Source organism: Phasianus colchicus, chromosome Z (assembly GCF_987193195.1).
Source record: "Phasianus colchicus chromosome Z, bPhaCol1.hap1.1, whole genome shotgun sequence".
NCBI classification, from domain to species: Eukaryota; Metazoa; Chordata; class Aves; order Galliformes; family Phasianidae; genus Phasianus; species Phasianus colchicus.
In genome coordinates this window covers 257,312-282,956 of record NC_143476.1, presented here as the reverse complement: position 1 = coordinate 282,956, position 25,645 = coordinate 257,312, and the positions used below count along the sequence as shown (strand labels likewise).

At 47.0% G+C, this 25,645-nt stretch overlaps 2 protein-coding genes across 2 annotated transcripts in view; one reads left to right on the top strand and one right to left on the bottom strand.

Annotated features, from left to right (window-relative positions):
* The first annotated feature begins 4,118 nt into the window (after window positions 1–4,118).
* XPA (XPA, DNA damage recognition and repair factor) lies at window positions 4,119–11,009 on the top strand. Its single transcript, XM_090130611.1, has 6 exons — window positions 4,119–4,451; window positions 4,776–4,907; window positions 6,798–6,903; window positions 8,301–8,466; window positions 9,023–9,140; window positions 10,248–11,009. Exons 1-6 carry the CDS (start codon window positions 4,289–4,291, stop codon window positions 10,394–10,396), a joined length of 834 nt encoding a protein of 277 aa, XP_089986737.1. The 5' UTR covers window positions 4,119–4,288; the 3' UTR covers window positions 10,397–11,009.
* Window positions 11,010–11,990: 981 nt separating this feature from the next.
* The window catches only part of NCBP1 (nuclear cap binding protein subunit 1), a 32,585-nt gene continuing 18,930 nt past the window's right edge, over window positions 11,991–25,645 (bottom strand). Inside the window, exons 14-23 of the mRNA XM_031609568.2 lie at window positions 24,920–24,994; window positions 23,244–23,347; window positions 22,597–22,719; window positions 21,327–21,429; window positions 20,297–20,390; window positions 17,747–17,850; window positions 17,374–17,488; window positions 15,207–15,338; window positions 14,665–14,778; window positions 11,991–14,155 (exon numbers count right to left, since the gene is read on the bottom strand). Of these exons, the coding sequence (XP_031465428.1) occupies window positions 14,042–14,155; window positions 14,665–14,778; window positions 15,207–15,338; window positions 17,374–17,488; window positions 17,747–17,850; window positions 20,297–20,390; window positions 21,327–21,429; window positions 22,597–22,719; window positions 23,244–23,347; window positions 24,920–24,994 (1,078 nt within the window). The 3' untranslated portion in view covers window positions 11,991–14,041. The remainder of the gene's footprint in view (window positions 14,156–14,664; window positions 14,779–15,206; window positions 15,339–17,373; window positions 17,489–17,746; window positions 17,851–20,296; window positions 20,391–21,326; window positions 21,430–22,596; window positions 22,720–23,243; window positions 23,348–24,919; window positions 24,995–25,645) is intronic.

The window sequence follows — 25,645 nt, the reverse complement described above, 5'->3', positions numbered from 1 at the left end:
TCAGTGGTCTCCGAGCCAGGCGCTATGGCAGAGCTGAGCAGAGCAGTCGGGCACCCAGGCAGGTGGACTCCCTTCACTTCCCCCAGGTCGCATATGCTTCTTGTTCACCAAGAAGATTGGAATGCTTTGCCATTTATTTTTTTTTTTTTTAGGGTAGCGCTAAGAAATAGGAGCCTCAAACCCAATGGAAGCCTCATCTCAAAGGGTTTTTTTTTTTTTTTTTTTTTTGCCTCACGTCCCCAAGGATGCAATAAATGCCTTCCCTCCAATAAAAGCGTTTGAAATCATTGGGCAAAATCCAATCCCTTAGTCATGCTAAGAGGAAGCAGCCAACCACTTAATCAGCCTATGTGCACTGGCTGCTCAGCTGCTGACTGCACAACTCAAATGCAGCTAAAATTCATGTGGCCACCTGAGCCATCAGAGGGAGAGATTTTTCTGCATTGCCACTCCCTTCAGTGGACCAACCCAAGGAAAAGGAGACGACAGTGGATGTTTCTCGTGGAGCAAATATTTTCACCGAAGGACAAAAGCAAAAAAAAAAAGGTTTTGTTGTAGATGTGCAACCACACCGTGGGCTGCTATTAATACTTTGTGGACGCAGAAATAAATATATTGCGAGGGAAAATGTAAATGTGCAGCACAGCAGCTGCTCTGCAAGTGACTCCCAGTACAGATGAACGGAGGCTGGCTTGAAAGATCCCATCACACATGGTTCCAGATAGTAAATAACAGCAGAGGGTGATTCTGAGAGAATAGGAGGAAGAGGCACACTGACTGGGATACCAAATCTGCTCAGTCCCGTTTCCTCCACTGGCCACAGGCAAACACTGAGGGAAAATGAAAAATGAGGCAAGCATCAGCTTCCTCCTCTGCAACACTCCCACGGCCCCCAACTATTTTCAGAGCAGGGGGACTGCAGCATCTTCAGAAGGCGTTCATTCACTGACTACGTGGCCTCTCCCCATTCCTTGGACAATCTTGCTCCACGGCCCAGAGAACCACCTTCTACCTGCATCACTCTGCTCTGAGCAGAGATGCGATGTGCATTGCTCCCAAGGCTCTACGCAAGGTGGGACCTTCTCACATGGCTTCCTACCACTGCACATCAAGCTGTGCTCCCTTGGACACTCAGTCCAATCCGTTCTCTTTGAGCCCCTGGGATGAGACGGGCCTCAAGCACGTCCTTTCTGAGTAATGTATGCTCAGGGTGCAGGGCCCAGACCTACCAAGCTGCTTCTCATGAGAGGAGGTGCTGGGCAGCTCAGCACTCTCGCTGTTTCCCACTTTCCTTCCCCACCTCCAGTGCTCCCTTCTGGGGAGGAGGAAACACAACTGGACGCAGTGCTCACAGCGAGAGCATCGCTGCACTTCCTGGTTTGTTCTTCTGTGCAATTTGTTTTTCCAAGTATGAAGATGGCAGTCTGTACGAACCCAAATCCTCACCCCTGAGAGGCAGCAGCCATTTCAGATACTACCACTTATGTACAGTTAGGACTAGTTTTCTGCAAGTGCATCATCTGTCTACCCTGAATTTACTCCTTTTTTTTACTGCCCGGACACCCACAGTTCTTCACAGATGACCCTCGTCCTTGACAAGGGTTGTACTGCCAGCAGACAAGGCTTGCAATGCCAACTCCACTACGGTTGTGTTGCCAGCAGGCACTGCTGTCTTACTGCTCACCCTTTCTCTCCTCCAAGAAAATGCTGAGTTGTCATGTGCCGTTTGTGAAGCTGCTTCCCCACATTCGGCTGCTCGCTGATGCTCCATTCTATGGCCACGAGTTAATGCAGGCCTTCCCTTGCTGATCAAGGACATCCACGACTGGCTACCAGCAGCCAAGTGACCGCAGCCACGAGCTGCCCAGCACACCACACCTGAAGAGCTACCTAAGTGTATCAGCTCAACCTGATGGTGGTACGGTTTGATTTCTTGGGTGGTTCTGCGTGGCACTAGGAGTTGGAAACAATGATCTTTGTGGATCCCTTCCATCTTGGGATATTCCATAGTTCTGCGGATGCCTCCTCTGCTGAGAGAGGCTGAAGGAGCTGGGGTTGTGCAGCCTGGAGAAGAGAATTCTCCAGGAGCCCTGAGAGCAAGTAGCTCAGTATCTATAGGGCGGCTGTAAGAAGGAAGGGGACAGACTGTAGCAGCAACAGGACAGGGGGAAATGGCTCCAAACTGAAAGAGGGGAGATTTACACTGGATGTAAGGAAGGAGTTTTTACAATAAGGGCGGTGAGGCACCGGCACAGGTTGTCCAGAGAGGTGGTGGATGATGCTGCATCCCCTTGCAGACAGCCAAGGTCAGGGGATGTGGCTCTGGGCACTGATGGAGCTGTGGGTGCCCCTGTTCAGTGCAGGGGAGCTGGACTAAGTGAGATGCCCTTCAGAGGTCTCTTCCAACTTAAGGTTTCCATGACTGTATGATTATTAACTCACCCGCAGCCATTAAGGCATGCATATTTAACGATACGAGCACAAGCAGTGTCGTGCACACCTCTTTCTTTTGATCATAAAAACCAGGAGGACTGCACTTGATACACATTCTGGTAGGAAAGACGGCTGGGAAAGATGTTCTGCCCAGACTGCTTGGTCAGGGTGATCCTGAGGAAAAGGAAAACCCAAGGAGCGTTGCTCCATTCCCTTGCTCAAGCCCCGGCTGCTCTGCACGGCTCGCTGTGGACCACGGCCTATTTTGTTTAAGTGCCTCGCCTCTGAATTTGCTTTTGTTTATAGATTCTTCTAATCCTAATGCCGATTTGGTTGCATAACAGCAATATCCTCCTATGCTCAAAACCCTTTAATGGTACCAAACGCAGCTTCAGCTCGGGGGATGACACAAAGAGCAGCGCTCCAAAGTTCACTTCTCCCGGCTCTCAGATGGAACGCGGGAGGCACGAACGAGATAAGAATCCCGCAGACGGGACAGAACCGTTTATCAAACATGCGGTCGATTGTTCTCAAAACAAGCGATTGTTTTTCCCAAACAAAGAACTCCCATTTCCGAATCTCTGAGCCAGCACGGCGCTTTCCGGCCGTCAGCCGAACCGATTACCTGCAGAAATACCTGCTAACGAGGGCAGCGCAGCCCCAACCGACGGCGGTGCCATTTCCTGCGGGGCAGCGCCGCGATTTTTACACGCGCTCAGCTTATTGAGTCCCGGTTGGGAGGCACCCAGACATGCCCATTGCGGTACTTTCCGGCTTCCTGCAGACAAGCCAGCGTGCCGCAGGCGGCCGGCGATGACTCGGCGATTCGTTTTTTTACAGGGGAAGGTCCCGATACAAAATGTCCGCGGAGGCGCCGATCGGACGGCAGCGTCCCGCATCCCGGATGCGGGACGGAACGGAACGCACGTGTCGGACCGCGCCGGGCAGGTAATGGCGGCCGGGCGGGGCGGACGGACGGACTGACGGACGGACCGCGTCCTCGTGTTGTGCTCAAGGACGGCGGGAGCGGCTCCGCGACAAAAGGCGTGCGGGGCAACGGGACGGAAAGTAGCGGTGCTGCGCCGTCGTTGGGGAACGTCTTAATTTTATTTCTTATTTCTCCGAAGGACGACGTGCCGCTTTTTATTGAGGAAAAACGCGGTGGTTGGTTGTTGCTTTGTTGGTTTTTTTTTTTTTTTTTGGTGCCTGTTCGTTTAAAACACACGCGGGGAGAAGCGGTGGCTGCGTTCGGGGCGGGAGGCGCGGCTCCGTGCTGCCGGGCGGGCTGAGGACAAAGGGGTCACCGCCGGCAGCGCTGCGCTTCGCGGCCTTTTTTTTTTTTTTTTTCTCTTTTTTTTTTCCCTTTTCCTTTTTTTTTTTTTCCCTTCCCCTTCCCCCCCCCCTTCCCTCTCTTTTTTTTTTTTTTTCTTTTCCTTCTAATTCTTCTTTTAAAAAATCCTATCGTTTTCGCCGGAACCTTGCGTTCACCGCACAAGGCGCTCGAACGCTTCGCGGAAATCGCCGGGCCGCCTTTTCCCCTCCCCCCCGCTCGTCGGAGCCCCTCGGGCCGGGCGGTGCCCCCCGCGCCCGGCGCCACGCAGGCCGCAGCCCCCGCCCCGGGAGAACCGCCCGCTCTTCCCCCCCCCCCCCCCGCTCCTCCCGGCGCCCCCAGCGCGGCGGCTGTGCGGGGAGGCGGGGCGAGGGCAGCGCGCATGCGTGCGGGCCTCGCCCCTTTCGTTCCCTCCCCCGCCTCCTCCTCTGCGCAGGCGCAGTGCGGCGGCGGCTCGGCGAGGGAAGGGCGAGCCGCGCTCTGGAGCGGGGGGGACCGGCGCGGCTCCTCCGCTCCGTCGCCGCCATGGCGGGCGCGGCGCCCGGCCCGGATGAAGTCGCGGCGGCTTGCGCGGAGATCGAACGACCGTCTATCTCGACGGCGGCGCTGGCGCGGATGGAGCGGAACCGGCGGCGGGCGCTGGCGCTGCGGCAGGCGCGGCTGGCGGCCCGACCTTACCCCGCCGCAGGTCGGATGGCGGCGGGCGGCGCCCCGAGCCCTGCTACCGGGGCTGCGGGGTCCGGGGGTGGCGGGTGGGGGAAGGGGAGCGCGCGCGCGGGAGGCGGTTGGAAACGGGAGGGGGGGGGTGGGGGGGGGGGGGAGAAAGAGCGGCCGTGGGGGGGCGCGCGCGAGGTCCCCCTCCCCCCACGGGTGGGGGAAGGGGGCCTTCGCGCGCGCGCTCCGCGCCGCGGGGGGGGGGTGGGGGGTTGAGCTGTAGATGCGCTCGGGCGCCCCCTGGCGGCGGCGGCGGCGGTGGCGGGCGCTGAGGCGGCGCGGGGTTTGTCTTCCGCAGGCGGCGCGCGGGCGCGGGGCCCCCCCAAGGTCGTGGACACGGGAGGGGGCTTCTTCCTGGAGGAGGAGGAGGAGGAGCAGCAGCAGCAGCAGCAGCAGCGCGGCGCCGCCGAGAGGATCGTGCATCCCCCCGGTAACGGCGCGGGGCGGGGGGGCGGGGGGACGCGGGCAGGGCGGTTCCGCGGTTTTTTTTTTTTTTTTTTTTTCCCTTCCCCCCCCCCCCCCTCTCTTCCCCTTCCCGGGTTTTTTAGTCCCCTCCCTACTCTCACTCCCCCCCATTCTTCCCGGCGCGCCGCGCCGTGCACACCGCTGCGCTGCGCCGCGCCCGCCGGCACTGCGGAACGGGAAAGTGGGGCACGGCGCTGCCCTGCCGGTAAGAACCGCTTCTTAATCTTTTATTTCGCGATTCTGGGTTTGCGATGGGAGGCGAATCCTCCCCGCGTGTCCGGCAGAGCCCCCCGCGTGCAGCGGTTGCGGATGGATGCCGACATATTGCGTCGCGATAGTCTCTTCCCCGCGTGCAGCAAATGGAGGCGTCGCGATCCCGAAATAGATGCAGTTTCTTTTCTGGGAATGCCTTTGTCTCGCTTTGTTCTGCGCTGGATCAGCCGCAGCGCCGTGGTGCAGTGTCCCTCTTTGTTAGCAGGATTCCATACGGCAAGGCGCAGCCCCGTGCTGTTGGGGTTGGTTTTCTTTTTTTGGTCTTTTTTTTCCTTTTTCCTAAATCTCCTTTCTTTTTTTTTTTTTCTTCTTTTTTCTTTTTTTTTTCCGTTTCTTTCTTTTCTTCTTCTTTTTCTTTCCAAGAAAAGGCGTGGGGACGCGGGATGCCTTTGCAGCGGGCGGTTAGTGCTGTGTAATTCATGATGTCATTGTCCTAATAAAGCGCCTTTCTGCCGGGCAGCGCTGGCGTGCATTACGAAACGTGATGTAAAGGCACGCCATGCGGACGGGCTGAGCCGGGTCGGATGTCGGCTGGGCGCGATCCGCTCCCGGCGCGGCCGCTATTAAAGACAAACGATGCCGCACGCCTCGAAATAACCTTCTTTTTTCAGGTTTTATTAATATTCTTCCCCTGTTGCAGCGCTGCCTGTGAATGAGAACCGTTTTTTTTTTTTTTTTTTTTTTTTTTTTTTCCCCTTGCTTAGGATGGTTTTATTTCCTTTTTAAACGAGCCTCCCCCGTAGTAGCAGCACTTCCCCGTCGGTGTCACGCGGAACACGAGCGGACGGCGTTGAGCATCCGGCGAGGAACAGCACACGGCCGGCGCAGAACGAGCCTGGGCTTGGAGCAGTGCTGAGAGGGCTTGGGGAGAGGATTGTAGTGGAGCTCCATCCCCATTCCACTCCTAGCAGCTCTCTGGCCATCCACCCCCGCTGCTGCCGGCCGAACCACGGAGCCGTTTGTCCGCCGAGCCCTCGGGAGATGAAGGCGTGTCGGGTGGGCTCCGGGCAGCCGAGCTGAGGCTGTTAAACTGCCGGCTCGGCTCCCCCGCCGCCCCCCGTCGCCTTCCTCCCACCCGTCCCCTTCCCCGGCTCCTCCCCGCAGCCCCGTGCCGCGTGGTCGCGATGTGCGGCCGTGGGGAGGGGAGCGGTGGGAGCGGGCGTGAGGCGCTGCGAGGGAACCCGGTGCGCGTGTGTGTGCGTGCGTGTGCGTGCGTGTGTACGGGGGGGTTGGGAGGGGGGGGTTGGGAGGGGTTGTGCTTCGTTTCTTAGCCATTGTTAAACGGAAACCGACGCGTGCTGTTGAATGCTGAAACCTGACGCTTGGTGTAGGGGAAACTTCACCAGCAAGTGTAGAAATGCGCCGGGGCGGGGTGCGGGTGTATGGAGATGGCTTTGCATTTGTATTGTATGTTCTTGGAAAAAGCGTTTATAGAGAAATGGAATCGGTCTGTAACGGCTCGTGTGAAATGCAATTAAATGTTAGTAAAGCTGCTTGCAAGTATCACTCGCTTGCGTTGTGTTTAACGCGGTAGTTCTTTGCAGGGAAAGGAAAAAAAACACGAGGTTTTTCTTTCTGTTAGCGCCCGTGCTTGAATTTGACTATCTCGTCTGTGGAGACTGTGGCAAAGAATTCATGGACTCGTACCTAATGCAGCACTTTGATTGGCCCACGTGCGATAATTGCAGGTATTGCAGGCAGTTGGGCGAGCCTTCATTTCTTTACCTATCCTTCCCATCCAAAGCGTTGTCAGCACGGAGTTTTACCGTAAAAAAAAAAAAAAAAAAAACCCGACAGAGAGGAGGTGCAGCGCTGACCTTTGTGTCCCGCGTTGCGAAAGCTGGGAGGTGGCGGAGCTGCCCCACGGGCGCGGCACTGCGGGGTGCGGGGAGCCGGGCTGCGCGCTGAGTAACGCCGGCCGTGCGGGGGGGAGGGGTGCGGTGCCGCATGGCGGCGTGAAGGTGGGGTGCGGGGTCCGAGGGGGGGATGGGAGGGAAGGGAAGGAGCTTTGCTTCGGGAGGGGGAGGAAGGGCACAGCGGGGCAGGCCGGGAGCTGAGCCTGGGGATGATGGGGGTGGGGATAGGCTCAGTAGGGGACGCTATCGGTGAGCCCCATCGCGTCCCCTTAGAGAGGGGGAGAAAATGCTGGAAGAGCCGCGGAGATGGCTGGGGTAAAAAGAATCAGCCAACCACCGTTTCAGTAATGAATGGGTGGAGAATAAAAAGATGGCTGCGGGAGTTTCCGCGGGCAGGTAGCCACGTGCAGCTGTAGAAGCGGGGAAGAGGTTGGTGAGAGCGGCTGGGCGGAGGGACTCCGACCGCCTTCCGTTCCGCTGCTTTCCGGGCCGTGAGCCCCGAGCCGTGCGCGGTGCCCGGCGTTGCGGTCGCACACGCGGTTCTGCTTTTGCTGCCGGCCTGCGGCGTCGCTTCCTGCTCCGCACCGAGCTGAACTCAGGACAGGATAATGCGAATTTTTATTTTATTTGTTATTTTATTTCTTATTTTTTGCCCTTAATTGACGAATGCCGCCGTGGGCAGACAGCTTTTCATCTATCTGTACGTTTTTAATGTTTCCAAGTTTGGGTTTTTCTCGCTGCTCTGTGTCTGGCGGTGGGAAATGCTCAACATTTGGGATCCGGAGGCACTCAGCGCGCTCTGTGACTCGGCCGGTCGGCCTGGTTCACGTTCCTTATCTCCCGGCCATGTGTTGGACTCGTGCTTTTGTCCCCTGAATCGCTCCCGGCTTTGGGAGGAGCGCCTGAAATAATTTGTAATGTCGTGGAGCCGGGGGTTAAACGTTCCTTGTAAGAAAATAAAAATCAGAGAAGAAAGCTTTTCAGGTTTCAGACAAAAGACGCTCAGTCTGTTGGCTGAAATGGGACTCGGTCCCGGGAAACCTGTCCTGTAGTTCAGCTGGATCCTCGGAACTCGCCATGAGCTGCATGCATAAAAACGGAGGGGATGGTTGGGGGCTGTTGCTCCGCTGGAATTTCAGGAATGCATGCAGTCTTGATGGGAACTTGGGAGACTTAATAGTGCTTGGTTTTCCTGGGCAGCTTTCTCATTGTTACTTTACATCTTTCAGAGACGCTGAAGATAAACATAAGCTCATCACAAGGACAGAAGCAAAAGAAGAGTATCTCCTGAAGGACTGTGATTTAGATAAGAGGGAGCCGGTGCTTAGATTCATTGTGAAGAAAAATCCTCATAATCCTCGCTGGGGCGACATGAAGCTTTACTTAAGACTGCAGGTATAGAGAAACCTGGGTCGTTTCCAACTCTTTTTTACCTCTGCCTGTCTTTGCCAATAAGCCAAATCTGCAGCTTCGGTTCGGGTTTCCGAACCCTTTGCTAAGGGTGGGAATGTTCGTTCCAGCTGTGTAAATTCTCTCTGTGGTCGAAGTAGAGACGTGGGGTCCAAACCCACGTGTGAGAGCATTGTCAAAGCATCCGGCGTGCAGATCTGCCTGCCTGTCTTGCACAAGCACAGAAGTGCACGGCCTCGAGGTGCTGAGCACAGTGCAACGTGATCCTGCACGGCCCATGGCAGGAGCAGCAGCTCCGTCGGGCAGGGCAGTCACTTCTTGTTTGCTGCTTTGCTAAGAATTCTGCGGCTCTGCTTGAATTGCAGCTTAAATTGGGGTGAGCTTGCCCACCTTTCACCGTGGAAGGAATGTTCAGGTTTTGGGAGTCTGTGTTTCCAAGGCAGAGGGAGGATTCGCTGGCGGTGTGTGTAAATTACACTCGGGGGTGAGGTGCTCCTGTCGTTTCAGGGCAAAAAGAAACACGTCTGTGTCCGTCCTGTAGGTAATCAAACGTGCTCTGGAAGTGTGGGGCAATGAGGAATCCTTGCAAGAAGCAAAGGAACAGCGCCGTGACAGCAGAGAGAAGATGAAACAGAAGAAGTTTGATAAGAAAGTGAAAGGTAAATGGGTAAACTTTGATAACGCAGTACCTAAAGCAGTTCTCTGTCAGTTCATTCCTCCATCTGCCCTTTCAGTATGACAAAATGGAGGTCTGTCATGGCCTGTGGCACTGAGCTGGGAGCAGTCTGGTCTGTTCTCAGAGCTGACCAGAGATGGATTACAACAAACAGAGCGTTACAGAGCTTTTTAAGTTCTTTGGTATCATGCACAGTGTGCCTTACATGTTCCCAGCTCGTGTTTTTTCGTGGTTATCATCCTTACTGTTCCGAGTTAACATTTAGAAGAGTTTTCAGCTGGACTAATTCTGACCAATGCTTTCAGCTCTGACATGCTAGCTGTTTTTTAAGACTGCAACTTTTGTTTCTTAGCCAGAGTCTGCACTGCCCATATTGTGCCTACTCAGCTCCAGGTTCTCATTCACCGAGCCCAGAGGAGGCAGAACATAGGATTGAGCAAGCATGGGAATTGCAGCAGACTGCAGCCAAGATGGTGGAGTGCAGGGCAAGGACAGGCCTTAACTTGACAGTGGTTGCACCCTGACTGACTTGGTTGAAAACGTTACCACCCTTTGCTGCTTAATATTCTCGCTACCCACTTTCAGCATGCAGATCTGTGCCCGGTTCGGTCGCAGCTTTGCTGCCACAACTGCACACCCAACTCACACTGCAGGGCATCAAGCTTAGGGAACACGCTGTGAGCAGAATGGAAAGCTCTTCTCAGTCCTGTAAAAAAAAAAACAAAAAAACCCAGGAGGTGGCTTTACAAAAGTGTTTTTTATGGAACGTTCCATCTCACCTTTCTAGATGTCATTCAAGGGCAGCACTTAAAAAGGCAGTGGGCAACGCGTGCTCCCTCCAGATAGAAAAACTCCTGTGAGATAATTCTCATGGTAGCTCCCATCCTTTAAAATCATGTAAACGAGGTGAGGTTACGTTGGCTGCAAGGCAGATCAAAACTTGTTCTTGCAATACCAGATTTGCCTTCACATTCGTGGAAGACAGTCAGCTAACAGACTGCCAAAGCGCAGGCCTTGGAAAGGTGGGTGGCTTGAGTTTTGTTAGCTGACACGTCAGAACCCTCAAAAAATCTTAAAATTTCCTCATCAGAGCTTCGCCGTGCAGTGAGGAGTAGTTTGTGGAAGAAGACAGCTAATATCCATGAACATGAATACGGACCAGAAGAAAACGTTGATGAAGAGACATACAAGAAGACGTGTACTATATGTGGCCATGAATTAACTTATGAAAAGATGTAAAACGTTCACCTGTTTGTTGAAGTTCATTATCATCATTCTTAATCCTATTCTTTATTAAAGAAATGGCACTTGGGAACAAGCTGTTACCAAGCTCCATGAATAATACAGGCAGTTCTGTGCAGAAGAAGGTTAGACTTCTCAGCTAGATCTTGGGGTAGAGCGTGCACATTTTTAACAGGCTGGAAATGGCCGCCTTGTGGGATGAGAAGTTGGCATTTTACACTCATTTTACATGCTGGGGAAATTTAAACAAGGTAAATTTCCCTCTACGCTTGCTTCAGCCAGAGCTGAAGGAAGTCTCTGTATTTGCTCCAGCTGTTAGCTGATGTCAGCTCCCATATGTCTCAGGCAGCCAGTTCCTAAGCACTGCCCAAGTGGTCAGAGTGTGCCACAAGGCTGCTTCTACCTGCAGGTGAAAATGGAGATCTCCAACTTGATGGAGGGAGGTTTCCTGTTTCAGGAGGGTTGTCAAAGGAAAGCACTGTGCTGTAACATTCAGTCAGGTTGCTGCCGTGTTCTATACTGTGAAGGTTTAAGTATCCTTTACTGATTTCTTTTCAACTTTTGGACCAAAAAGATGACTCTTCAAGTAAAAGCGTATCTTCATTTACCATTCTGGTGTGTGTGAGTGGTTTTCTGGTAAAAACCTATTGGTGGGCAAGTGGGGAGAAGCATTCCAGGGTAGATCTGTCTAAACTGAGCCGAGTGTTGTTTGTTTGCACGAGAGGTGGACTTTGGTCCAAGTTCAAATTCCTCAGTTTTTCAGATCTTCACTGCTCTTACACAGTGACCAGGGAACGTTCTACCAGCTGTTCTGTATTTATTCACCATGAAATCCAGTGAGGCATGAGGGGAGCCAGGACCCCCGTGGCTGTGCAGCACTGAGACAGGGCAGGGAGGAAGGCTGGTGGTTCTGCTGACAGACCTTCACTTCTCATTCACAGCTCTCCCATGGTCTGCAGATCACCAATGGCAGAGGGTCTTCTGCAGGAAAGCAAACGTGTGTGGAGTTGATTAGTTACCTGGAAGGCAGGTGGAAGGATGTGGCAAGGCTTTTGGAGGAAGGCTCAAGGCTTCTCAACATGGCAGGCCCACCAGGCTGCATGTGCTGAGAGTCCCAGGCCTCCCCTGCAGCTTGGGGCAGGAATGGTGTTGTGCAATGGCTGCTGAACAACCTGCCTCCCTGCAGGCTGTGATGGTCAGCCCGCAGCAAACACCAAGGGTCCACCCTGCCCCATAACACAGCACACCCCAGAAAGGAGGTGGGGGCAAAGGAGAGGGAAAAAATCTGTGCCAGCACGCTCCTGGCACCAGGCAGCACACAAGTGTGCATCACTTGGCTGTGCACACAGGGGCAAGTTTGTTAAGATAGCCCATAGCACGCAGATGTACAGGTGTGTGTCAGCATACCAGCAGTGGGACAGGGGAAACAAAAGCGCTCCATAACCGTCTGCATCTCGCAGCAGTGTAACTCTGCTTCAGCAGCTCCCCACAAAAGGTAGGACAAACACAGCAGTAACCTGCTTCACCTTCGTTTATTTTTGACTTTAATAATTGTGCATTTTTTTTCCAACCACAGCACATTTCTACAGCACCTTTACACTATTCACCATCCCATGCTTCAGTGGTTAAGCTAGCTGCCTGCTGGTATTGCTGTTCAAGCATCTCTTTCTTCCTATACACCAACCAGTTTCTCAGGTCAGGACAGATGTATGCTGCTGGACTTAGAAAAGAGAGGAAGGTTTCCAATAGACTATTATAGAGATGTCAAAACCCATCATGGGAACTCCATTCATAGTGAAAGTGCAGATTTGGTTTTAAGTCATAGGATTACACTGTCCACGTGCAAGTATTTGCAAATGGATCCCCAGCACCACTGTTTGTCAAGGCTCAGAGCAAGTTACAGGTTTGCACGTTGTAACTGCATCCTCACTTCTACAGAAATCACATTTACAGTCCTTTAGATCCCCATCATTAGTTCATACCACAACTCCTTACTCATCTGAGACAGTGGAAGAGAAAAGCCAAACCCCAATTAAAACTTCTACAATGCTAAATGTTTCTTTTAAAAAACACTATTTAATTGCTCGAGAACATTAACAGAAAGATCTGAAGCAGAACTGTGCATGACTGACAAAACCCTCTGCATAAAGCAAATTTATAACACATAACAATTTATCCTAAAGGAAGAGAGGGATCAGTCAAACCAGAGGGGGTAAGCAGTGAAAGCAGAAGTAACGAACTGAAGTCTATGAGGACATACCAGCTGCAACAAGCCACGTACAAGCTTACGTCAACACTAAAAAAAATTTCCTTTTTGCTCTCCTGACTTTATTAGGAGGTCAATTTATTAATGTTGGGATGAATTGCATTACGGAGCATAACACTGAAAAAAAATAATTCGTACAGGAACAAAATTACTTAAAATTCATCACTTTCAAGCTTGAACTGTGTAGCGCTGGGTATGAAATTCTCTAAACATTCACCCACAAAGTAAAGAAAACATAAACAGCTTGGAAGTATACTGTACAGTACAGACCTGAGCACCTAAGGCAGTGTCTTTGCCATTCTTCACTGCTTATCGTAACACAGACCACCACTCTGATTTGGCATTTATATAAGTAATGTTATTTGCATAACTCAAAACTAAGGCTACTCTATTTTCAGGTTACGTGTTTCCCCAGTCTGAGTCTCCTGGCGAGATACCTCTTCAGTAAGCATTAAAATGCTTTCAGGTGACACAGGAGCTGCGTGTTACCGTAGCAGAAACAGCCACCACCAAGCAGTTGTTGCTAAGCCAGACAAGCAGTGGCACCTGGTTTATCCACCGTGGGTAACAGAAGCATTTCTGGCAGCACTGCAGGCCTGCAGGTCTAGTTCAGTGGCATGGCAGCCCTGAAACACAGTGAGGGTTGCAGTACCAAAGCAGAAAATCTGTCCCACTCCCAAGTGTTGCTCGCTGCTTCTACTTACTACCAGTGGAAGCGACTGCCAAGAAGAGGTCCTAATTTTGACCAGACTGTAAAAAGGATTGCATTTTTCAGAATTTATCCATCAAATTCCTCTACTGATTGCTTATAGCTACTGGAATAAGACACCAGACAATACATTTTAAAAACATACTCAATCCATATGCTCTAGTCTACTTTAAAAGCTTGTTTCACATGCCCCAAATTAAGACACTTTTCCTATGCCATACTAGAAACTTTATCACACTTAGAAAGTGCATTCCCTTTCACGCTTAGAAAACACTACAAACTGCTTCACATTTCTGCAATTTCTCTGATTTAAGGGCCAGGCAGAGGTAACAAATCCTATATTGATTTTTTCCCCAGTTTTCATTTTTATATAAACAAGGGAGAAAGAAAAATACTATCATGAAACAAAGAGTCAAACAAAAATAAAAACAGATTAAAAGAATTCACACTACTTCATGTCAATCCCCTGTACATGTACAATGAGTTGTATCTAGTAAGGCTTAGGATGCTTACAGTCTACTGTTGGTTAGAGAACTGAATTGTTTTATGTAGGAGCATATGAAAGCCAGTTTTAGTCAAAAAGTTCTTTTCATCCCCATGTCATGTTAAAAAAAAAAACAAAAAACTGTTACAGTCCTGAAAACAAGACTTCACCCAGGATTGCTCCTCAGGCCTGCAGAGCACAGAACTGCTGAAAGACAGCCAATATGTGATGATCCAGCTCAGCTGTAAACAGGAGGTTCTCGAAGGTCACCATATACTGCTGGATTATCTGGTGATGCTGGAAGATAGAAAACATCTATGTTTGTGAAAAGCTGTCATCAACACTGCCATGCACACCTCATTTCCATGGTCACAGGCACCACTGACTAGAAAAGCACGATGCAGGGTTGGTGGCAAAGGAAAAGCACACGCTGCTATATGGTGCCAGGAAGCACTGCACTTCTGGGGGCTTTTCAGCCCTAGACGCTGAACTGGGTGGGTGCAGGGTGTCATATTCAGAGACTACTGCAGAAATACTGTAACAGACCCAAGGCATTTGTTTTAAGCTGAAGCCACATCTTGGACCAGATAAAGCTTCAGATAAAGCTTCAGCCCATGGGAGGATTACAGCACCGCTCCTTGCAGTCACCCACTTTTCCATGCACCTTCTGCTCACACAGGTACAATTTTCTATTGCTGTCACTGTCACCCAGTTACCTGATTTAACACAGACTACAACTGCTGTGCTCAGCAGCCACCAGCACCTGCCCACACCTCCTGAGCAGAGCAGAGAGAGGGCACACTCACCTGCAGGAAGATCTGCTGCAGCCTTTCTATGCAGCTCTTGTACCAAGGTGTAAATACATCGATTCCACCGGTTTCACAGCGCACTAAGTGCTCAGTTAACAACATAATGAAGCGCTTCAAGAGGAAAGAAGAAATAAATTTACTCGATGTCACCTAACGATAGCAGTTCCTAACCTCAGGTAAGTGCACCTAGAGAACAGAAACTTTAAATAACAACATGAAAATAAACTATTTCACTTCACAGACACTGGATTTTGTCAGCCAAAAAAAAAAAAAAATCAAGTTACTTTTTCATTCAGGAATCCACACAGTCAAAGGATTCCATTCCTGTGTGCTTAAAACTAAAGAGGTCCTGTCCTGCTCAGCTGCAGTCTGCTGTGGGGTGAAGGATCAACTCAGGATCAACTCTAACCCACAGCAAGCCCATCAGCTCTTTCCTGTAGGGATGAGGATATAAGATGCCTGAGATACAAGCGACGTGAGAGCTTGTAAATTCAGTAACCTTTAAAGCCTGGAAGAGAGGAGAGCTTGCCGAGCATTACCTGGAATATAACAAGGAAGAGATTCTTCTGCTCACTCTGTGCTGACTCAACCTTCTCCTGCAAGCGCTCTATCTGCTCCTCCAGAGGTCCATCCTCCCGATCACTGCTCCGGTCATCATCATCACTGTCTCGCTGCAAGGGACAACACAAGCTTAACTAGCAACGTGTGGACACTGTCAACGCCCTCTGATTCCACCTGGCATAAAGCCACAAAGAGACTGAGACTGCTTTTTAGCTCGTCGAGGTGTGTATTTTGAAGGGCATTTACTTTCAGTACAATTAGAAAATCCATTTGCGAGAAAAAAGCCAGCATGGGAACAGCCTGAAAAAAAAAGATATCAGAGTAGCCAGAGGAAACTTAAATATTTACTAGGATGAAAGCCAAAAGATGTGGTTTTCTCACTGCCTACAAACCAAAACATCTCACTCCTCCAAAATAAAGCAGCAACTCCCCTCACAAAATAAGCAGATAAAATAACCACAAGAACACAGTGCCAAACCTCCAGTCTCAGATAGCAAGGTCTTAACACAGGATTAAATAGGATACAGTCTGATAGATTACAGTACATTCAAATACAGATGTTACTTCCCTGATTGTTTCCATGTCAAAATACCCACAAATTAGCAGCTAAAAACTTCAAATATGTAAAAAAGGAGAATATACAATTTGTGACAAACACAGGGACTTGTCCTGCCCCACGCATTAAACAGCAAATGAAACTAGTTAACAGGAGATAGAGATAGCTCCAAGCCAGCATCAAAAAATAGAAAGACCAGACCAATGGGAATTTCAGTGTATTCTTTTTATAGAACCTCACTTCCCCCCTTTGCCCCCTATCTACAAAGGTTTCCTGAACTTAAAATGCTGAGTGCAACCTAAGAGAAACTTTGGACTCCCTCCATAGTAAGGCAATCCACTTCATGCTGGGAACATCAAAATCTGATGGCTTACTTCCTCTAAAAGGAACGATGATGCAGCAGAGCACCAGCCTGCAGGACCACTCACTGTTGCATACAAATGCTTCTTCCTGGCAAAATACTCATTTGAAGTATTCAGTAATAAAGGGCTGCAGCAAGAGATGAGAACAGACACAAAAAACACTGACGTATTTGTTTCGGCGTGCCAGAGAAGCTCTTTGCCTCACAGTAAGATCAATGACTGCGGCCAGGCCTTCAATAATTACTGGCATTTTTTAACTGCTGATCAATATAGATCGAGGATGCAGACAGCTGTAACAGCTGTTGCTTGGAGTGAAGGGAACTAGACAAAGGGGCTGGGACAAACTGACAGAGGCAGACTGCAAGGTGTTGGTGAACTCTCCGCAGATGTTCCTGAAAGCATGGACGACTTGTGTGGGTTTCTTCAAAAACAATCAGTTTTTGGAACAAGTTAAAGACTTTGTGCAAGCAATTACATTCAAAGACTAAGTCTTGACTAGCAAACTTGCTCTCTGCAGCTCTCAAACCGGCTTCTTCTATCACTAACAAGCGTTACACTCAGCCAACAGCACTGTGCCAGCAGCTGGCAGACAGACAAACTCTCACCCCATTTTACTATCCCACCTCAGACAACAGAACACAACAGAGGCTTGGTCATCAGTTTGTTGCATAGAGAAATTTAAGTCACGCAGAAGTGCTCAGAAAAATAACCTGGAAGAGGAGACGACAGGTGCCAGTGTCAGAATCCAGCAGCCTCCATCAGAAGAACAGTAACAGCCAACTTTTCGATAGCAAACAGCTGTTTCCGTGCACTTCTGCATGGAAGCCACAAGAGTAATCTTTAGCAGAACTTACTGTAAATACCTAGTTTTTACCTGTTCTTACTCCTAATTAGATAATGGAATCCAGATGAGAATGCAAATGGAAGACACGTTAATACTGGAAAAGAAAATTCTGCAAGGAAGCTTGGACAAAGCACAGGCACATTAATTCCCTTACAGATTTTACCAAATTCTTAGATTATGGCTACCTTCAGAAACGTGGATTCAGAATACGCATCCAGTTTTGCTGTCTTCCTACTATGAATGACCATGTTTGTAAAGATAAATGCATCCTGATAGGCATATTTACTCTGTCCTGCCCCAAAAGCAGCTACGCATCATTTTGACTGCATGCAGGTTTGCCTAACTTCACTTAAATAATCAAGAATGACAAACAAACTACTCACTCTTTTGTGCTGTCTGGCCAACCTTGCCTTTGTATCCTCCAGTTCTTTGTGAATCTTCAGAACATGCTTATTCATCTTACGAATTGTGGAATGCAAGATCTCCCAGATGTAAAACCTAAATACACAACACAGAGTAAGGCCTTTTTCTAGGAGTATTTTCCAGTGTCCTTCCACTTTGACGTTTTCAGAGACTAACTGCAAGAACACATTCCAGAAAGATTCTTGTCATATAAACACAATCCCAACTCAGAAAGAAAAATGAGCAAGTACGTATTCTGTAGAAACGACTGAAGGTCAAGTGTACCCTTTCCTTGCATTACTTTTCAGAGATTGTAAACTGGTCACTTAAAATAGTAGTTCAGAGACAAGTTACCTAGTAAAATCGTGTGCAAGCTCTGAGGAGAAGATCCAGTTTGCTACTGCAGCACAGTCAACAATTTGTGTCCGAATCATCTTGTCCACAAGCACAGCGATCATCTATATTTTGTGAAAGACAAAACAGTCATTTCTATCAAAATAAGAAAAGGTCTTGGGCAACATAAGTAGTACTCCAGCCTCGCATGAAACCAGAAAGTTTGATGAACTCAACAGCAGTATTACTGGGTGATTTCAAAGTCTTTAGAAAACCACTGCTGTCTAGAAATGACATCTGGTTTGTCTAGCCTAAAGCTACTTTAAGGATCAGTATCAACTGCATAAAGCAAGCATTCTTAATTTGATCAAGTTTCTTCTACTCCTTGTGAAAGTAATGGATCGTTCTTCATTCGCATAATTTCCTCTTAAAAACAAAAATTTCAAGCATCAAAGCTGAAAGTGAAGCAGCACACACAACTCCAAGTATATGACATCAAGGTACTCAAACCAGAGCATACGTGACTCTCACATCAAGAAAGAGCAACTGTTGGCCTACACCCTCCCTGAAATGCAATAGTTTTCAAATACAGCAGTAATCTCTTTCCTGCAGGTACTATTGCATTTTAGGGCAGAGCCAGTAAAGAAGTGCTTGCTGCAGGCAGTGCCATGAGTCCAGGGGCTTTGCAAGTAGTCCAAAAGGCAACTGTGGAGAAGAGCTGCAGACTAAAGCAGTTACAAGCTGTTCAGAAAAAAAGGCTTATCTTGGTTACTCATGTGCTTCAATGTCACGACATCTAAGAACCACAGCCTACAAAGCATTTATCCTCACAACCATCCTTCAGCACATAAGGAAGTGTAACAAAGCTCCTTTTAAGGAAGGGACATTAAAATAACCAAATGAATCATACGGAAGACTCAGGACTCAACTTTCACATCCCAGGAAAGCATCTTATGCTCTATGTGTCTTCCTGTAATGCCAAGAAGAATCTCTGATTGCTTCCCCTGATCTTCCAAGGAACAAGCTTAGGATTTCGGGGAAAACATCTTGGTGTTAAAACGTCTCTTTATGAAGTCACCACCACAACCACGCTCAACTAGCCCAGTGACCACCAAAAAATCACCATTTGCAGCACAGCCTACAAAATACTGACAGCTTAAGGCAGAACAAAAGGCATTCCCGTTCACGACGGAGTAGGGTGAACTGCAAAGAAACTGGGTCTACAAGTGCCCTGTGTGCCACAGATGTTGTGGACACGGGACAAGAAAGCACCTGAGCAGAAGCAAAAGTCTCAACTACAGCACATACAGGAGAGGAAATTTAGGTTCCACGATCAAGGCCTTCGAAACATCAGCACTTGTTTTTTTTAAAATGCAATTTTGATTTATTCATAAAAATCTAACCTAGCTGTTCAGTCTGACTTTGAAGCCTCCATCTCAGCTTGGTCATACTGCAGTACAAAGGAACGAAGAGGAAAAGGATATGGACATTAGACTGCAGTAATGTAATTTCTCCTGATCCAATTAAAGTAAAAGTAGGTCAAGACTGTAATCATCGCATTTTCAAGGTCACTATTTTGGGCAAGAAATTTAATATATTAAAAAAAAAAAAAAACACTACTTTTTTGATATATATGTATTTTAGAACTCTATTTGAAAGACATCTATACAAGGCGCCACTTGTCTTTTAGGTACTAAATTTTCTCTAGGAACCACGGAAAACAGACCATAGGTTTAGCAGCAGCAGATGCAAGGATTATCCCCTGTTCACAGTGGAACCATTTCTTAATGTCTGTACAGTGTAGCTGTGAGGTCCAGTCCCCTTTCTATTACAGTACCGTGTAACTCAAGCAAATCAAGCAAGGAACACATAATTAACGCAGGCAAATTCAGTGTGAGCTCCTCATTTTTATTTCTATGTTTAGGAGAATGACAGCTGAGGGAGAAAACAACCGCTGTGAAGAAATGGAACTGTTTAAACAGCTGAGGTGTTTTCCATAGGCCTTCCAGGGTGCTATTTCCTCTGATTGAAGAATGAATGCAATCATGCCTCTGCAGTCTGACTGTTCCATTCTGAACAGTTACTGACTGCAGCTCTGCTCATATCCAACAGCGACTTCAACTTGATCTCTGTGGAATAACTGCACAGCTTTTGCTAGCAAGTGGAAAAAGCCTAAAGACCAACCAGGTTTCCCCATTTCCAAGAATTTGGCTTGCTTTTGTTATGAGATCTACCACTTATTTCAATTCTATGCATCAATACCACCTTCCAATTTTGAACAGAAACAAGTTCTCTTGTACGACAAACAGCACAGCATGAACCCGAGTCAGAATGACACAGCCTTTGCTCTCCCACAAATAACTGTGAGAAATGAACAGCCATATACTATATACTTTACCTCCAACCTTCACTTTAAACACTATTCATAATGGCAGATAGAATTTGAACTTTCCTTTATATAAGACAAAAGTCAAGAAAGTTTTAAAGGATATAAAGCAAACTATAATGCTTTACTTAATGTGACCTCTGAGAGTTTAAACTCAAGTGGTGCTTGACACTGCAGTGCCTCACCTGTGGATGGTTCTTCCAGACCTCGTACACAACTCTCAAAACATGGAGTTTTCCCTCATCACTTTCAGCAAGCGTTTTGAAGACTTCATGAAACCTTTTAACAGATGTAGATTAGTCAGTGAAGGAGCAGGGCTCAGGTCAAAAGGGTATCTGATATGAGGTAAGTGGTTTAGATTGCCCAAAAAAGGAAGTTTTGGGACTTTATACAGCAAGTCCTGAACAACTACTAACAGGAAAATATAACCATTTGAGCCAAAAAAATATATACTCCTAAAAGCAGCTTAAATCTCAGTGGTGAATCTCCTCCTGGAAGGTGGACTGTATTTCTCATATTCCTTGAAGTACGAGGCACACAAAAATGCTTCCTGTGCTCAGCTGGGGCAAAACGTGCTGCTTTTAGAGCCTTAGACCTTCTTGATATGCTTCCGTAACTTCAGACACCCAATCTGCCCCTTTTGAAGGAAATGCTGCTAAAGCCTCTGTTTTAACAAAGTTATGCTGAACACTGCACAGCATTCACAACTCAGCATTTTCTAACTACAAAGAATGACCTAATGACTGCCAGTGTTGGTGTGCAGCAGTGAAAACACCATGGATGTGTACTCACCTCAGCATGCCTCTCATACTACTAACTGCAGGTTACTGCCTACAGGTTATTGTAAACATGCCTCTAAAATGCTTCCAGGTACAGGTTTTTGTATCAACCACATACTTTAACTGAGGAACAGAAAAGTAATTCATTAAAGTGCATCTGACTACTGCCTTCCTAGATCATAGATGCTTAATATCTCCGAAGCACAAAGTATTAAACTCAATGTGTAACTTTCTGTTAACACCATCCGTATGTTTCTCTTAACATTTACAACACTTCTGTTCCGTCAGTATGAGTGTCACTAGCTCTCAGAGTCCAACTACATTGAGAAGTACCTAAAACATTGCTGAAGCTTGCAGATCATTTTTTTTTCCCAATCGTTTCATTTATGGAACTAAATAGCTCTGCCAACCCTCAAATAGTGCATGTTACACTTACTTTGCCAGGGCGCTGAAGGAGTGGCTGAAAGACTTTGCGGCAAGATGGAGCAGAGTCTGAACGAAGACTTCTATTTTCAGAGGATTGAAAGTAAATCCTTCATCTGCAAATTATTTAAAGTTTCATATGTAACGCTTACAGTATCAACTGTAGAGATAACTGACGGTTTTAACTCATCTCAGGCAATGTTTTAGCAATAAGGCCATGCAAGGCAGATAAGGGTGCTAGCAAACAATTTAGTATTTATTTTACTAAGCGCTATCTATGTTGCAAATAGTCACACTCCCATTTTGTCCTGGGGAAAACACACAAAGATTTCCAGGCCAGTGAAGGAGCTACCAGAGACACAACTGCTATACAGTAACATAACAGCAGTCGGACAGCAGCAGAGAACAGCCAAAGCAGCTGCAGAAGTATGCAACAAGATGAAGGCATGGTGGAACATGAAGAAAGGAGAGTAAACGTGGACAGGGAAAGCTAAAAATGATTAGGATGCAGAGGATGGCCTTTTCTGATATGGGAGAAAAGTCCAGTGAGTGTGCATAACAAATATGGGTAGTAGAGGTGAATAGTGATAAATCTCCTCCTGTACACCTGAAGACAAGCAGGTTGGAGAACAGTTATTGCTGGGTGAAGCTTAAAGCAAATTGGCATGCAGAAAACAGGTTACTATTGCCCTCTGCTTGCATAGGGGAGCACTGTCTCATACTGCAGAAATACTGGAACTCATTGTGCGGATCAGTTCTTTCACTTACTTAAAAGTGAAATTCTCACTCCTGCACTCCTCATCCCCTAAAATGTGCAGGCTTTAGGAATCAATGCTGTCTGTGTCCAAAGATCTAAAAAGAAGTCACGCGGAGTTCCAATGTGTGTTTCTATCTTAGGAGAATCTTATCTGCACTGGGACTGCTCTGAGAGAAGGGGAGCTCTTAGGGCAAAAGCACTGATTTTACCAGCGTAAAACAAGCAACGTGAAATGTACTCTGCTGGTAAAGGCAAGGGAGATGCTAAATTCCAACACACTGCCTCTGTCAATAATCTCAAGAAAACTGATCTCAAGCACTGTGTTACCTCTGTGAAGAAACAAGCCTGCTTCTGCAGATATTGTGTTTACAACAAACTCTAATAATTGTGCTATTATTTCCGCTTACTAATATATTCTAATCAACTATTTGAAGGAAGAACACAAAATCTGGTTAACCAGCACACGTATAGCTCTAAAGTGTACACAGTAACTAGAGCCTTGCAAAACCTAACCAAGATACCTTACCATCGTCATCATCCTGGTTTGGATTAGGCACATCTTTTAAAATGCTGAAGATTTCATCATTACTGGCCTTGTTTTTAATTGCAATTGTTAAACAGAGTGCCACAGTATATCCAGGAAGAGACCCTAAATAACAGCAAAGAGATAAAAAAAAAATTTAGAAAGGAACTGAGTATCTTTTGATATTAGTTTGCCTATCAAAGAAGCAAGTACACTTCCCAGATGCACATAATTAGTTGTTTCAACATCACGGTCCATTATTCTATTAAAACTGCTCAGTAGGTTTCCTTGTCTTCATGTCAAATTCAAAACTTTTGGTAGAATCTTTAGAGCTGAGGCCAAGAAATCACTCTCCTATTTTAAAGCTCCACATAGCTTCCCTCAACTTCCTAAAATACAATACTAACTTTCTTTTTTTCCCCTTACTTTATCTTGGATGACAGAATCTTCACATTTAGGATTGTTCATTACTCCTTTTATTACTGGTTACATGAAGTTACTTTTTCCCCCCCTCAGTCTTCACGTTTTCTGCTGCCTCTGTATGCTCCATTACTAGTGGACTGTTCTACTGTCTGTTATACTCAAAATACTAGCATGCTCCCTTGCTCTGAGGCAGTTTGACTTGACTCTTCATGAACTTTAATACTTACTATTGCTTTCATCTCCATACTTGTAGATACACACTGGATTTGCAGGACTGAGGACAGAAAAGCTTGCAGGAACAATATCGATTATTCGCTGATGGTAGGAGAGTCTGCAAATAAGTTTAAGAGCAGTAGAATTGAAAAGGGTTAATTCTGAAGTCATTCCTTTACAATGGCTTCCTGATATTTAAGTTTCACATATGTTAAGAAAATACAGCTGTACTGAATGAAGTGCTCGTGAGTAAGATCTAAGTAACTTGTTAATGGATGCTTGCTACTTGAATACCTTGATACTGGGACTTCATCCTCACAACATTCAGCTTTTGAAAAGATTTAGAGGCTGCCTGGTAGATGCCTCATGCAAAAGCTTATGAAGCTATCCAGAAAAATAGTAAGAGTCCAGTCAGTTACTAAGTCCCCAGTCAAAGGAGAAAAAAAAATATTAAATGCCTTCATGTCTACATATCTCTTGATTTTACTTCCCAGCTTCCGTCGATCCTACAAAGGCTTAATTTGGTGAAATGGAAAAACACAACAAAAAACTTGAATTAGTTTTGCAGCGTGTTATGTTATGCAATGTCATCGCACTTGCCTGTACTGAATTCACTCCAAAACAGACTGATCTAAGATTCTGAACAACACAGGCTTTTTGAACATTTTACTATGTCTCCTATCCCTCTATCTCAAGAATTCTGACAGTGTATTCTTGTTGGGTTCAGTGGGATTTTTGTTTGAGGTTTTTTTAATAACAGGTACGTTTCTCCGAAAGTAATGCCTCCTAGTAGTTTCTTATAGAAACTACAACAGATACAAAAAGCACAATAACGCTGTTTGACAGAGCAAATTCTCAGCTACAAAAAACAGTTTTTCAGCATAGTCACCTCATCAGCTCTGCATTTTCACAGAGGAGGTGATCTCTACTGCTGTCACCACTGCTTAAATGCACCACTTGCCCTTCTCTGTGCTTACATCCACTGGCTCGTGTCCATGAACATTCAGCAAGCGTCACTAATAACGGGTGCTACTTTTTCCCAGGAAGGAATTCAATCCCACACTTTGCTCCATATGCACTTCCTCATCAGACGCCATTTTGCCAGACTGCCCCTCTACTGCCATCTGTTGCATGGCCACAACATGGAGTGCAGCACTGACAGGAAGGTTCAACCCCCACAGCCACACCGCCACCATCTGCCTCCGATACCGTGGGCAACATAATAAAAGTAGGAGATGGTGCTTTTGGATTACTTCAGTATATATATATATATTTTAAAAAGGGCTACTGACATCAAAGAAACAAGAATTGTAATTCCACTCTTAGTTTTTAGAGTAACTAATGATACATTCTGTCTGTTTCTTTGAAATCTAAGTATTTCTCAGGACTACTGGCTGATCTCTACTTCTCTCCATGCCCACGGTGAAGAATGTCCCTTTGTAAACAGATGGAAGCGTAACTAGAGCAGATAGTTCATTACTACGTGCTCCACCTGTTTCTCCCCATCTGCTAGAAGTAGTGCTCTGCAACAAATAAATCAGAATAAAATCACACAAACAACAGACTCGTCTCTTATTCAAAATGGAATTACAAGAACAGACATGTAAGACAGAAATTACAAGGAGTGTGGAAGCATCCAGAAACAAAGATCATTCTACTTTGAGCATAGCTATCTACAGATTTTACTTACCGCATGCATTTTTCCAAAACCTCTCTCACAAACTTGGGTTTGGGCTTTTCAAGGTCCTGAGTAAGACAGTCTGACCTATCAAAGAACAGAGGGGATGGTTTTTAGGGAAAGAATTTGACATTTAATCTCTTTTTGGCTGGGTCTGATACGTATAAAACAATCCTGGTCTAAGCACAGCTGGACTGCCTGACACTCTTTCACAGCATACACATTCTTAAGACAGTGAGACAGCTCATCACTACATCCTTACTAACAGTAAGAAAAGTCATCTTTATGTGATGTATTTAAGTAGCTCTCCTTCCCACAACAGATTAAATTAACTTGTGCTCATGGTTATTCTGCCTTCCTTCTCCCTAGGAAAAAAAAAACATTGTGTGATTTTATACTTTATTTCTTCCTCACAGGAATTTGAGTTTCTGGCTGATTTCAAACGCATTTCAGGTTACGGAATATCTCAAATAGTTACAAGATTTGTGAAAAACAGCAGCTTTTGAGAAAAAGCACGCAAGCATTCCCATCAAGGAGCATCCACGCAAAGAAAACACTGGTTCTACAAAGATCTCCAGTGGGTCAGTCAACATTCTACTTAGACTAAACAAAAACCATTCAGCTCTGCGAGGACAATACAAGAAACTTAAATAATGCCACAATATCTTGAACAGCTCTCCATGAGAGCTGGGCAGATCAGCCATGGAGAACATATATGGTAGCAGACTAGAGAAGCTG